A 14523-nucleotide genomic window follows, 5' to 3' on the forward strand; every position below is an offset into this window, starting at 1 on the left:
CATTCAAAATTAAAAGCACACGGCAGACTTTGATAAAAAGTCTTCTTTCCTTTAAATTCTTTGGTTTTCAGTCAGACACTACTAATATGTCATGTTTGACTCAGTACATTGATATTATAGACAGAAAGATAGACAGATAGATGTTGTATAGTGTTATTGTGATTGCTAGGAATGATTTCCTGAGACGTTATTTGTGACAGTGGAGCTGAATGAGTCTGTTAAAAAATAAGCTCCTTTGTCTCTGCAGTACATTGTGGAGTTGATGGGACAGATTGTCCACAGCGGAGAGCAGTTTGTTCAGTCACCTCCTGCTCCTCTCTGACTCAAATGTCTCCAGGTTCAGACCAAGGATGATCCTGACCGTGTGAATGAGTTTACTGAACCCGCTGGTGTCTCTGGCACAGATGCTGCTCCCCCAGAAGGCCACAGCACAGCAGATGGCACTCACTACCAAAAGATCTCCAGCTAACATTGCTGCATACATTGAAAGCTCATCCTCTTTTTGGTGTCAGTGTTGGTCCTCCAGTATAGTCTGCTGTTAAAATAGACATCTCCACAACTCCATCCTCCTCCTCTAACATGATAATGTGCTTAGTTGCAGCTCTCATCCTCCTAAAGTCGACTATTATCTCCTTGGTCTTGTCAGAATTTAGGAGAATGAAGATGATTCCTTCTGCACGACAGGACAGTCCCCTGTGGCACTCCTGTATTACTGACCACCATATCAGACAGGTAGCTCACAAGCCAAACAAACCGGGGACTATCCAGCACTCAGAGATCCAGGAGACAGATGTGATACTGCTTTCAATATTTAATCTGAAAATGGAGCTGGATGATGTGGTCAAAATATCATGGATTTGGTTACAAAGCAGGTAATGGCACCTCCTTTTTAATTCATTTCAAAAGATCAGCAGAATCCAAGTCCCAATAGTGATTTTATAATGATATATGGCCTTAATCTACTCAGCCAATACACTCACTTTATGACTCTGTGTAATTGGACCGAGGATAACGCAAACTCTTACAGCAAATAAAGGTTGATGAGCAACTAGATGAGCGAACTGTTTGATCCAGTGCATCCCAGAACTCACGCTAAAACATGAAGAGGATGACATTTAGAGGCTGTTTTCTCAGACACACTGGGAAATGGAGAGTGAGTCATTCATCTTGTGTAACTGGGTGTAACTGAGAAATGAGCTGAATGAGTAAACCTGTGAGTGAAATGTTGAAGGTCTTCATACTGACCTGGCTCTGCTTGAGCGTAGAGACCAGTTTCTGCAGCGTGATGTTCTCCTCCTCCAGCTCCGTGTAATCCTGAAGAAGCCTGGTCTCTCTGAACTTGTACTCCTTGATCTCCTCCCTCATCCTGCTCCTCTGTAGCTCCAGTGTGTCGTTACTCTGGAAAAAGGAAAGCAGGGGATGAAAGGAGGAAGGAGAGGGAGAAAAGGTGGAGAAAAAGAGCAAAATTCAGTGCTTCTTCATAACCTAAATTATTCTTCCCCTCTCCGATAGCAAGAGGATGAGAAAGTTCATGAAACTATTTCATTATCTTAAATGCAATGGGTCAGCACCCTCACACTCCCAGAAAGATCATTCTTTTGAGTCACCTGCTGTGCACAGACAGAAACATGAGCATATGCTGGACCAGATAAAGTGTTGATGGGAGAAATGCACAGACCACAAAAGTCATAAATCCACATACAGTAGGCGGCAGCACTGGGAATATATTGAGACCTCAGCAAAATCATCTGTGCTCACGACAGTAACTAATGTCTTGTTTTACCTGAATGAACAGGGAAATTGATGAATATGTTCTTATAATTCCACTTTAATAATTCCGCTGTCACTTTTAATGTCTAGTTACTGGTAGGGCCAGTATAATAGGATCAGAAATGACAAACAATAAGAATTAAGTTTTTATTTTTACATATAGACATGACTAAAATGTGTACAGTACAATGCTACGACTGGGCAGAATAAAATGGGAGTGTGTTTTGCGCACGAGGGTGCTTCTCTCACTGCAGAGCTCCCTGCAGTTTCCTGTACATATGGCAGAAGTGCTGACCCAGAGACAGTGTCAGGAGTGGGTGGTACACACCCAGGAGGAGGAGGAAGCTCACTGAGCTATACACTCCTCTAAAATCTCTATATCTCTGTGTGCGTGTGTGTGTTTAGGGGTGGATGACAATTTTAGAACTGGCAACTGGACTGAAACTGAAGACCATTACGATCCACTGAATCTTTTGATTTGTACAGTGTGTGACAGCAGCTCCTGTGCTCTTGAAGCTAATGGAGGCTAAACTGCAAAGTACATAGAAGCACAGTAGCACTGCTTCAGTGGCTGCACTGAAAAATACTTTTATACTGATCCAGGGAAAGAAAACATGGCGTTTTAAGAAAGCTGGCAACCCTCCCCTAAAGTAACTAAAGTAAACTAACTAAAGTAAATTTTTGCCTTGGTGAATCTGCATATGTTTGGTTGGAACCTGCAAAAAACCCTTTGATTAGACGTGACTTGTGACAAACAAAGCCTCCAGTGTGGCTGCAACACCTGCTTCTCACGATGAAAAGGAGACTCCTCTTCATTAATAGGCAAACGAGGAGTTCAAAGACAGACAGAAGGCAGTTGATGAGCACATCATCAAAGAGCCACGGTCACGATGCAAACAAGTGACAGGTGTGCATGGGAAAAATAACAGCTTATCATGAATATGGTGACTAAGCTTATCAGGTAATTAGTTTTCAAATTGAAAATTGATGATCCATAATGTGGAATGTTTCAACAAATGGACCTGCTGTATGTTACATTACACTGTTTACATTCATTCTGACATATGACATTTTGGGCGTTTGGACTATAACACATGCAGAGAGTTATAAATGAACCTCTCTAAACGCTCCCTGATGAATTTAGTGAATGGGAGTGTGTGTCCTGTGGGTGTAGTGTTGTGATGAGAGCAGCCTGGCTCACTCTGTCCCTACACATGTGCCGAGCTCAGGGCATTTCGCTTATTCCCCAGCTTAACACCGGATTTGCCCCCCACAATGGGGTCGTGGCCGCGGTGTCTGACCCCGGCTCGAACTTCTGCAGTGCCCCGACACAGTGGCTGCAGACATGAAGTGTATGCATGCATAAACACATGCTTGCACGTACGCACATATATATCGTTTTCTTTGTGCGAGGTTAGACCCTGATCTGCTTGTCACCATGACCCTTCGGCTTTTATCAGGCACATGGATCTCATGTAAGCTAATGTACTGCAAATAAGATGTACTGTTGTTCACAAAGTTAGTACAACCAATGGACTGAGCTGCAGATTTTTTATTAATTATTATTTTTGTGGCACAAAATGCATTCAGTGACCACAACTTTCAAAATAAATATATATATATATATTTTTTACTCAAACTTTGTAGCTACCAAACTTCACATCTTAAATTTACATTAAAATGTAAAACTAACATAACACAAAATGAATGCAGACATCAATTGCTATATTTCTACAGTACACTACTGAAACAACAATGAATATTCTGTAAATAAATATATAATTAATAAATGCTACCAATCACAGCTGTCAACTGTCAGCTAATACTGTTTTCTCACACATATGCCTGATTTCATATCTCTCCTTTGTCTAACCACTGATAAATCATCTGCCTGCCGTCTGTAATTGTTGACAAGCTCACCTCTCGTAGATCCTGCACCAGCGCATTCAGCCTCTCATTTTCTGCCTGGGCGTTGGATGCCACTGAACGGCTTAGCGTCAACTCTGTCTGCAGCTCCAGCAGACGGGCTGTGTAGTAGGCCTCCTTGGAGGCCGATTCCTGCAGCAGCGTCTCCTCGTTGGTCTCCCCATCCTCTGCCACCTTACGTTGGTTGGTGTAGGCCTGGCCAAATGCCTGGGGAGGATGAAAGGGAGGGATGGTTAGAAAATGGGGGCAGAGCAAAGGCAATGCAAAAATAATAACATAAAATAACAACAACCACAAGTGATCCAAATCCCGTCATATAACATCGACATTCTAATCCATGAGAGGGATTTGCATCCACTGGCATGTAAAGTAAATCCAGCACATCTATCACAGTTGACCACCAGGCATACTCCTGCTGTTCTTTTGAGCACCCGCAGCACCGCCACAAGCACACGAGCAGAGAACGTCCCTCAAGGATACCTGCTTTCTGTCTGTGTGGGATGGTGTTTCACTGGGATCAATAGACACACTGTTCCCATTTTCCTGACACAGGTTTTAACAGCACCGAGAGCTGACTTGTCATGATAAGGGACCCGAGGCCTGATTGAGAAAATCAAAGCAGGCATCAACAGCAAAACAGGCCTACCGCTCCAGACCTACTGTACCAAACTAGTGCAGTAAAAAATGCACAAAAGCTCAGCAGACTGGGTGGACCAACAATATTTTTTTTCTAAACAGTTAATTCATGCAAGGTTAAGAAAATAACTTATCAATTTTATACTATGAATCTGTAGCCATGCACTGCTAGACACAGACGTAGACAGAAATTCATGACTTGCAACTGCTCCTCGTCATCACTGCAGCCGCTCTCTTACCGGTTCAATAAATACTATGAACCATCCTTCACCTTCTCAGCAGATCAGCAGGAAAAATGAGTATGGTGCCCGCAGTGGCCTCTGTGTGAGACAATGGATCAATACTACCTCATCTGAAAAATATTTTATGGTTTACAATTGCCACATGAAACTGTAAACAATGCAGCATGTATGGTCATTGAAGTCTTCTGGATGCAGCTCCTGGACAGAGTTACTCGACCGAAGCCATAAATTTTGGACTAGATGTTTTAATAATTCACACAAGGTCTTCCCAAACCCACCTCGCTATAGTAACAACGTTTTCCCTGTTGCGGATGAATCATTTATAAGCTATAAGCATCCGTTATTTGGAGAAGACATGAGCTCCAGTGTGCACAAGTCATTTTTCATTTTTCTATTTACTGTTGATTCATGGGCTAACAGGTTAAGTAAGCAGCGTACAGTATGCCATTAGACAGGGGGAATTTATTACAGTCAGAAAGCTACTTTAGCACAGATCTTGGGAGTATATAGCACTTGCACAGGGAGGAAAGCTTCTCATGTGGATGTTTAACCTCTATGATTATAAGTTCGAAGTCAAACCGCTGTGTTGAAGCTTAGCAGTTGTGCAGTTACGTGTACGAGATGAGCTGGTTTACCAGTGGAGAGATTTGAAGGCCACTTAATTACCTTTATTGACCTCTGTCACATCTGACCTGCTGTTTCAATACTCATCACAAGGCAGCAGGGCAACACTGAACGCCTGTAAAACAATAGATCCTGTCGCTGTCAACACCATCCTTTCATAGTGTTCACAGTCGTGGCCAAACAGCTAAAATCTATGAAAGTGCCGCTCACAAGTTTCCATTCTGTCAATATCAACTCACCATTCATTTACCTGCTGTAAAGCAGGTAAATGAAGTATTATTCATTCACAAAGGTACTGATTCCCCCAGAGGACATTTTTTATTCCAGCTCAACAGATGCTTTTGTTTCCCCTTTCAATTACAAATGTAACAGTTAGCATATGAATAAGAGCCAGCAATAATCAGTGCAGCAAAACGTCTGTAAATACACTGAACATTTAGCCATTCAACCGCAAAAATGCAATGACTAGAAAACAAAAAAAACCCCAAAAACTGTATTATCTCATTTTCCCTCTCAGCCTCTCTCTGCATCTCTTTTATTTCTCACTCTCTTTCACACTCTCACTTTGTTCGCTCTCCCTCGTGTGCCCGCTCTCGCTCTCTGGGGGAGACACACAGAGTGACTGTGGTGAATGATTAAGTGGGAGGGCCTCTGGAACAAAACAGCTGATTAATTCCAAGCACACTGTGACTGAATGAGCTTGCACCCTCGCGTCAGATGAGAGGCTGTCAACGTCCAAGCAGGCCTCACAGCAACAGCTGAGCCCTTCAGGAGGGAGAGTGAAAATCTGGTCTCACAGGGCCACGCTGGTGGATTTACTACTGTAATTGTACATCATGAAATTGAAGAATAAAGAGCAAAGATTTATATGGCAAAAGAGTGGACAGAGTATATGTACTACTTTCACCGCTACTGTACTGTATGTCCTGTAACTAGGGGCCTATTCAGACAGGGTTGGGGTGTTGGAGTTTTTTCAGTTTCTTAGACTGAAGAATGACGTAGGTTTTCTACAGAAATCTTTATTACATTTAGAAAAATATGCTAAATGTCTGAATGTCTCATAACAGTAGTCTGACATTTTTGGAAACAGCCTTTTTCACTTTCATGCTGAGATTAGTTAGACTATCTGACTCAGCACTCTATGCTGACTATTGACAGGCCAAATGGCAAAAATGTAGAACCACACATTAAAAGACACAGAGACAGAAATACTGCCCCAGTTACAGGCAGTGATTCAGCAGCTACTCAGCCACGGAGAATCTGTGGGTCTTGGATGCATAATGAGAGGCAGATGGTTTTATAACAACCCTCCTTCATGGGCTGAGCCCCTCAAAGTCCTCTCGCTCCATCTGCTTATTGCTCCTCTTAAAGGAAATCACAGTGAGCGACACTGATGGCTGAGGTTCAGTACGGTGCACTCTGGCCCTCCTGTTGCTGTTGCACTGTATAGCTTCTGGTGGGTTAAAAATAACACTGTGACAGCTCTGTATTTTTCACGCTAATTACTCAAGCAGCGCGGACAATAGTGCATGCTATATCATTATAGTGATGGATCTACAGCGCCCCTGTATCCGTGTCCTAATTGGCAGACATAACATAGTTATTCAGCCAGATAACATGTGAAGAACAGCCTGGAAGATTAAAGTTTAATACCATTTCCTAAGGATGATATTAATATGGAATCAGTGATTGGCAGCCTCTTTGGTTTCCTGTACTGAAAAACCCAATAATGCATTCAACCTTGAGGCTCCTCTTCTGTGCCTCAGCGGATAAAGTCCAGACAATAGGGTCCCTTTCTCTGGATATTCATCCCCGGGGCCATGAAGAGAGGAGCAGAAAGAGGGAACAAACCAAACGCTGCACCAGTGTGAGAGGAGGAGCGTGTGTGTGTAACCCTGAAATCCTTCCCTGTCTGTTGCAGTCCCTAATGAGGAGTCAGGGGAGGGCCAGTGGGTGTGTGTTATGTGCGTATATATATATACAGCACAAGTCTATTTTTACATCCAGGAGGGAGAAGAAGAGGAAACTATTTCTACAACAGCAATTAATCTCCACCAAACTTTCATGATTAAGGCGACGTATGAGGTCTATCCACTAGCACAGACTGTAAAAAAACAGTTTATTTATAGATAACAATACAAAGCTAGCTCGGAGTCCAGACTTGATTAAATGTTTAATGTCAGAGAGCAAAGCTTGGAGCTAAATGCAAGTGCTAGAAGCTGGAGTTTAACCTCAGCCACCGCAGAAATACGGACGCAGGCAAGAGTAACAACCATCACCCATGTTGATTTATGATTTATTTATGTTTCCTTATGTATTCAACTTTTAATTAACATGGATTTTAAATAGATGATCTGAATTATTTGACATTTTTGTAATGACAGCGACACAGAGAATACCCTTGATTAATTGTTAATCACTGCACAGTCAGAGATTAATTGATGGATGATGTGACAAGGACAAAATGAAGTAAGCTAGATGTTTTAAATCGTACCTTGATAGATGTGGGTTAAAATTAATAAAGTTGTTGTAATGTACAAGATGAGACGTGCACTATGTTGATTGCTCGGTTTGAAAAAGGACAGCTTTGACTCTCGATCATGAAGTGATTTAAGTATCAACCAAAAGAAAGCTTGCTCAGCCCTAATCTCTGCCACTGCCATGTTTTGATAAGTTACATGGAAGCAGAAATCATGGTATTAGTCAACTCATAAAAAGCAAGATTCTTATGATTGACATACACATGCACTCGCACATATGCACACACGCAGTTGAGTCCTGTCCAGATGGCCAGCTCAGCCAATCAGGGATTTCAGTACCATGGAGAGAGACATGCAGGACTGCTGTTGCTGCGAAGCCATGCAGCTGTCAGCGTCATGAAGAGAGTGTGTGTGTGTGTGTGTGTGTGTGTGTGTGGGAGAGCCAGATCAGGCAGAGTGATTGTTTCCTGCTGCAGCATGTGCACCTGCATGCTATGAAATTAAAACCGATGGCCTAATTGGTTTTTATTTTCTAGGTCATGCACTTCACTTACTTGATGATCAGTTGTGAAGCATGCCACCGGACTGTCGTCTGTGTTTGAGGCCGAGCCAAATAATCCATTTATAGGAAAAAAAAAAAAACGACTTCTGTGTCTCTTCCAACATCAGCTTAGCGTGTCGTAAATAATCAAAAGAACAGCGTCAAGTACAAAACAAATGTCCTCCTGAGACCCAGAGGAAAAAAAGGTTTTGCCTTTCTTATTTTTTTAGGATAATTTAAGTGTTGTGGTTGAAAAAATCATGTTGCAATTTTTTTTTGAAACATTTACTTTTTTTCAACTGTCCCTTGTAGTGGACATTGGGTCTTGCTTGATATATAATGTATTTACAAGGAGCATCCCTTTTGCTCATGGTTTTCCGGCCACGCCCCCAGCCGAGGCACGTGGTGTATAAAAGGCAGCACCACGACAGACGACAGACGCAAATCAGGGCTACAATGTAATCCCAAAGGAGAGAACATTTTTTTTTATGTAACAAAATTAATTAAAACTATTCAGGCTAACCCAGGTAGTTAAACATGGTGCCAAAGCCAAGAATTTATACTTAGCAGAATGCCCAAGAATGTCTGAATACTCAAATAAACTCTCATCCATGTACTGTTGGAAGAACTCAGAGGGCGTCCAATTCTGATGAATTCTGACACTTAAGTGATAAAAAAAGGAGGCATATAAGTTTAATCCATTTTGGCAGATATATGTAAACCAACAGGGTAAGTAGTTTGCCAACTCAAGCTTTTTAAATGACTGTGTACTGTGCCTCTGTGTGTGTGTGTTTCATCAACAGTGTGAACAGTGAACTAAAACTGCTTTCATTTCCTTTCTCCACAATTCTTATCAAAACCCTCTCTGCCTCACTTAGCTCTCTGCTCCCTAATGTATTAAAAACTGGGGTTAGTAAGTCCTGATGTCCACTACAAGGGACATTGAATCAAAAATTTAAAATTATTGCGCCTTTAAAAAAAGGTTCAGAATAGTCCACTCCTACATTTATACACTACAGCAAATGATCCACAGCAGCGATGATGTCCTCATCACTGTCAAAATGTCAACCAATGAGCTCCTTCATCATCCTGGGGAGGACATAGTAGTCTGAGGGTGCCAAATCAGGTCAAATGAGACCAAGCAGCTCCTTGGGTTATGAACCCTTGAGACTGAGGTAGTGGAAGGCTGATGTCATCCATTTTCTCAGACAGAGCTGACTTGCAATCTTCAGTTACCCAAAACAGAAATACCACAAAAGTTACTAACTTCAAACTTTCCCCATAATCACTCAAAGAGTTGAACTGGACGTGCATAAAACAAGAGCTGTATAACTCATCTCCTTCTACCTTAGGCCATAAACTTATCAATCACCCCTTGTATGCCTTAATGGGTACTCCAGCATTTTAGGATTGCCTGTCCAAAAAGAAAAAGGGCCTCCTAAAAACCCACTCATATCCCATACCTTCCAGTTTCCTACAGAGGCTTTCTGTTTCTCAAGCCCAAGTTGGGGTAACCCTGATGATATCATAATCATCAGGGTTATTTTCTTTCACACTTCATTCACAAATCACACAAAGGTTAGGCTTTGCTCTGACACCCAGTCTGAGTGAGGTTAAAGGATATTTAACACACACCATTCCTTTTCTGTTTTGTACATTTAATATCCTAAAGTTACTCTGATGTACTTAAAAGCCATCTCCACGAGGACCCATGAAAAGTCTGTTTATGAGAGACGTTGTTCCGGGATATTTTGCCCTTTAGCAAGGACACAGAAACGTCCCCCATGTGCGTCTGAGCCACAGGGAAAAGTGCCAAGTCAAGAGATCTGTCATCTATAAAAACACACAAGCACATTTCCACAAGCGAGGGGAAGCTGGGTAATCACAGCCCAGCAACAATGGAGGTCAGTCACACTGAAAAAATTAACAAGTAAAACAGAAGATTAAACGTAATTACATTACTGAAAATACATTTTAAACAATTCAGTAACACTTGTTTAAAGTCTGAGCTCTGCATGAGTGTTAAATGTAGTTTGTTGTCCTTTATGAATTTGAAATTACATTATCATCACTAGGAAATGCATAAAAATAAATTGGAAGTTACAGTAAAGGCTATTTACATCCTTTAATTTAATTTCCCCAGTTTATAGAAAGCCCTTCTATTCATAAATTACTGCCCACATACACATTGAGCTAGTGTGATGTGAACGTTTTATAGATAGTAAGGAGGGTGAATGTGAATTTCCCCGCTTTCTGTTGCTCCTTACTGAAAAGCTATTTGGTGCACTGAAGCCTATTATTCCTCTAATAACAATATGGTATAATGCTGACACTCAGGGAAAAAAAATCTATAATGCAGAATAATAGCTGAAAAACACATTAATGTGCCTTATAGAGGTAAATCCACACTCGTTACGACAACAAATCCACAATAGTGTCACATCTGTCTCTCTCTTCCCAACACAATGTGTACAGTGCATGCTGCGTGAAGCTGAAAGGTCTGCCAGGGGACTGGCTGTGTTTAGTTAAAGAGATGTGGATTGTTAAAGTGATTCAATTTGGCTCAAGTCTGCTCATGATAAGAAAGACGCTTGGACCCGCTCCCAGAATGCCTATCACTTATGTATGCTCAGTCCATGCTTGGCGTAATGGGCTTTGAATTGCTAGACAGAGAAGCAGCTGGACGTAGGATGTGTTCACAGAATCCCAGATGACTCTTTATTTCCTCTCTTTTCTCTACAAATCCAACCTTACATTCATTCTCCTCTCCTCTGTAAGTCCTATAAGCTTCGGCATTGAATAGTAAGCTCTGATCAGTGTGAGCAGACAGGAAGGAAACCATTCAGAGTGCTAACAAACTGCACAAACTGTACCAGCTGAAACTGTGTCATATGTAGCGTCCTCTCTGCTTGGTAATGTGGCCCCAAGGAGATCATAAGCAAGTGGACCACAAAAACACATGGCCTAGTCTTCAGGCACACAAATACATATTCAAAAATACACACGGCTACAGGCACACTCCAACACGCACTTCAGCTGTATTCATCCCTGACTCCTGCCATTCACTTCAGTAAAAGAATCATCAGGCTGCAATGGAAGATAAAAAAGCCCTGAGCAAGAAGGAAGAGAGGAGGCTTAAATTCAACACAGACTGAAGAAAGGAAGGAAAGAAGAGAGAAAGAAAGAACAAAAGATAGAAAGAAAGAAAGAAAGAAAGAAAGAAAGAAAGAGAGAAATGACTAAATAATGAAGCAGCTGAAATTTAAAAAGAACAATGTGTGTTATTCTTTCTTGATAATTGAAAATGTTCAGATGATCAATTTTCTGACAAACGGCTGAATAATCACTTTATAGTTTCAATGTGTGTGTCTTAATGTGTCCTTTCTTTCTAAGACATTATAAGGAATTAGGTCTGAAACAAATAATATTTTCATTGTTTAATCTATAAAATGTCCACAAATTGTGAGAAAATGCATTCTGTGCTCTCCAAAAGCCCACGTTGACATTTTTAAACATCTTGGTTGTTGGACCAACATTTCAAAACCCAAATATATTCAGTTTAATATCATACACAACAAACATTTGAGGTTCTGAAACCAAAGATTTTTTTTTGCATTTTTGCTTTAAATCTTAAATTACTTAAACATTAAACTGATTATATAAATCCATCTTGTTACAAATTTATTGTCTGATGAAAGTGACTAATAAGTAAGTAGTAAGTAATTGACCAATCAATTTATTTGACTCACTGTTATTAGATGAGATAAGAAGAAAAAGCTAAATTCAACCAAAATGCAAGAAACACAAAACATCTGACTTGCACCTACCTACTTTACACTCTCCGCCACACACTCTTTACCATCTAATGTAAATGCGTCCTCTGTGTTACAGCTTTTCTAGCTAACTCATGGTAGGTGTGCTGCAGCCAAATACCATTTCAAAGAGACACTGTGGCCCAAAGTGAAAATTTGTGTGTCTGAAGGTGCATATGTTTGCGTGTGCAGGTGTGTAGCTCTGTGAATGTGAATGTAAGTTAAAGCTGTGTCCCAGACAAATCCTCTCCCTCAGGGTACAGCCTGATAAACACAGTGACTCACAGAGGCTCAGAGGTTCATGAACACTGAAGTAACAGAATAAACAAGGCTAACTGATAGATTTCAGTTGTCAAGGTCCCTCAGGTCTAACATAACAGTACAAATGGCCTATTTTACTAAGTTACAAAATACTTCAGTTCTTCTTTTTCTGCTCCTAATCCCTCCAAGGACAAAGTGTTTCTAATACTTTTAACAAGTCTTGTCCAGAAGCCTTTAAGTGGTTTCTCCCTCCTTAGTAATCCTCCTAAATGATAACAGGCCATTTTCACTTTGATCCCTAACCAAGTACCAAGTTCTCCTCAGTCAGTCCAGTTTTCAGGAACTTGCCTGGGGTAAAGAAGAATTAGAGCACTAATGTAGGGGGAGTGGAGATCGACCCACTCTATCTCCTCTTTCCTACAAACCCCCCTCCCTCCCTCTTTCCCATAGTCCTTTATTCCTTTGTTTGACTAAGTGGGAGAAATAAAATGAGTAACGAGGGTGGCATTGAGGAATAAAAAGATGGAGGTGTTTGAAAGCTTGCGGGCTGATTGGTATTCTGCGTCGGTGCCAGCAGGCACACCCAGAGAGGCAGCCGAGACAGAGCGACAGGAGACCGAATAAGCAGATAACATTGTCTCCGCTCTCTGTAGTGGTTCTGTCCTGATAAACAGGACTCAGCCAAGCCAGGCAACCATAGACTACAATGGGAAGGCTAGCCTGTGCACAGTGACCCTCTTGGAACTGACACATGGGGCCTCTGGGTGACTCAGTGCTTTTGTGCAGCCTAAGGGGAGCATCCATGCCAAGCCTGCAGACCTGTGGGAATCCTTTTACAGTGTATTGCCAGGCATACTGCCTTAAAAACCAGCAACTAACTGAGTGATGTTTGTGGAAGCATTTCATGTAACACTTCAGTACATTCTCTCCCGTGTGTTGTTTTTTCTTTTTTTTTTTTTGTCTTTGTGTGCACACATAATTGTCCTTCTAATTGACTGTTCTCTAGTTCGAATTCCTCATCAAAAGAAATGTGAAACAGCTCCTACAGATGCGATTTACCTCACAGATCTTGACACAGATTTGAGAACTGACTTACAGAGTTAAGTTGTGAAGGTTTTGTGGATGTATTGTGGTGCTTTGAGATACATGCCTACAAACAAAAATACCCAGCACCTTGGTTACTTTAATTCTCAGTCCTGTTGCCTTCAACATTATTATAAACCTTCCAAAAGCACATATACAAAAACGTACATAGGTCCTTCGTCTTAGTGCTTTCAGTTTCATGACCTAACTTGACATCAGCTCTCTCGTGATGCAGGAAAAGGTTAATTAAATGGGTTAACTATGGGATGATTTAATACCTGTCTAAGACTATAGTGCTCTAACAGGGTAAAAGTGACAAAGATGGATCCTCTGACCCTGATTCTGTGTCACACACCCATTACAAGTGCGCGTTTGGCTGTGCACGTGCTCATGCATGCCAGCGTCTATGTGCACTGTAATTGTGATGAGGGAGAGGACAGGCAGGAATATCAGACAATCACGCTTGTTCTCGCGCTACATCGTTGCTGGACATAGTGGCCTCTGGTCATCTAGACAGGAGTTCTCTCTTCCCTCTGTGGGCCGAAATGATAATCATGAAGAAGCTGAAACTAAATTTCTCTGTCTAGACACAACCAAGGCAGAATAACCAAAGTCACTGATGCTTTAATGTACCGACTTATAAAAAATGCCTTTATGCATTAATGTGAACAATGAACAAATAAAGACAACAGATGGCACAAGCACAGTTCTTAACTTCACACAATGAAGACCTTTGGGTTGCAAATACAAAAGTTTTCCTTGTGAGAGGACAGACTGCGTTTTTGCTACGCTTTCAGAGTTTGCAGCACACACAGCTAAAGTAGACGACTAATCAATACAGCAGCCTGCAGGCTGGGGAGTCCTGTTCCCTCTTCCCTCTTACCAACTACTGTGTTTCACTGCAGCAAAAAGGAGCTTTCTGAAAAACATAATCTGGGCAGGCCTGAAGGGTCTCTGCAGAGAGAACAGCTTCATTAAGTCCTTTTTTTTCTCTTTCATGTGAGGATCATGAGATTTCGAATGTGGGGACAAAACAAAAGAATAAGGGTCAGACTGAAATAAATGAGAAAAATCGAAACAACCTTTTTTAAGTTTTGCTGACATATTCTGTATTATTATATGGACATTGACCAGTCCCCATTTTCTCT

The 14523-nt window shown here is 41.4% G+C and overlaps 1 protein-coding gene across 2 annotated transcripts in view; it reads right to left on the reverse strand.

The window, feature by feature from the left end:
• bicd1a (bicaudal D homolog 1a) overlaps window positions 1-14523 on the reverse strand; it is a 30117-nt gene that overhangs the window by 8489 nt on the left and 7105 nt on the right. For both annotated transcript variants that reach the window (XM_041038429.1, XM_041038428.1), the window contains exons 2-3: window positions 3691-3903; window positions 1246-1398 (exon numbers count right to left, since the gene is read on the reverse strand). In XM_041038429.1, the coding sequence (XP_040894363.1) occupies window positions 1246-1398; window positions 3691-3903 (366 nt within the window). The remainder of the gene's footprint in view (window positions 1-1245; window positions 1399-3690; window positions 3904-14523) is intronic.

This window comes from Toxotes jaculatrix, chromosome 5 (genome assembly GCF_017976425.1).
Source record: "Toxotes jaculatrix isolate fToxJac2 chromosome 5, fToxJac2.pri, whole genome shotgun sequence".
NCBI classification, from domain to species: Eukaryota; Metazoa; Chordata; class Actinopteri; family Toxotidae; genus Toxotes; species Toxotes jaculatrix.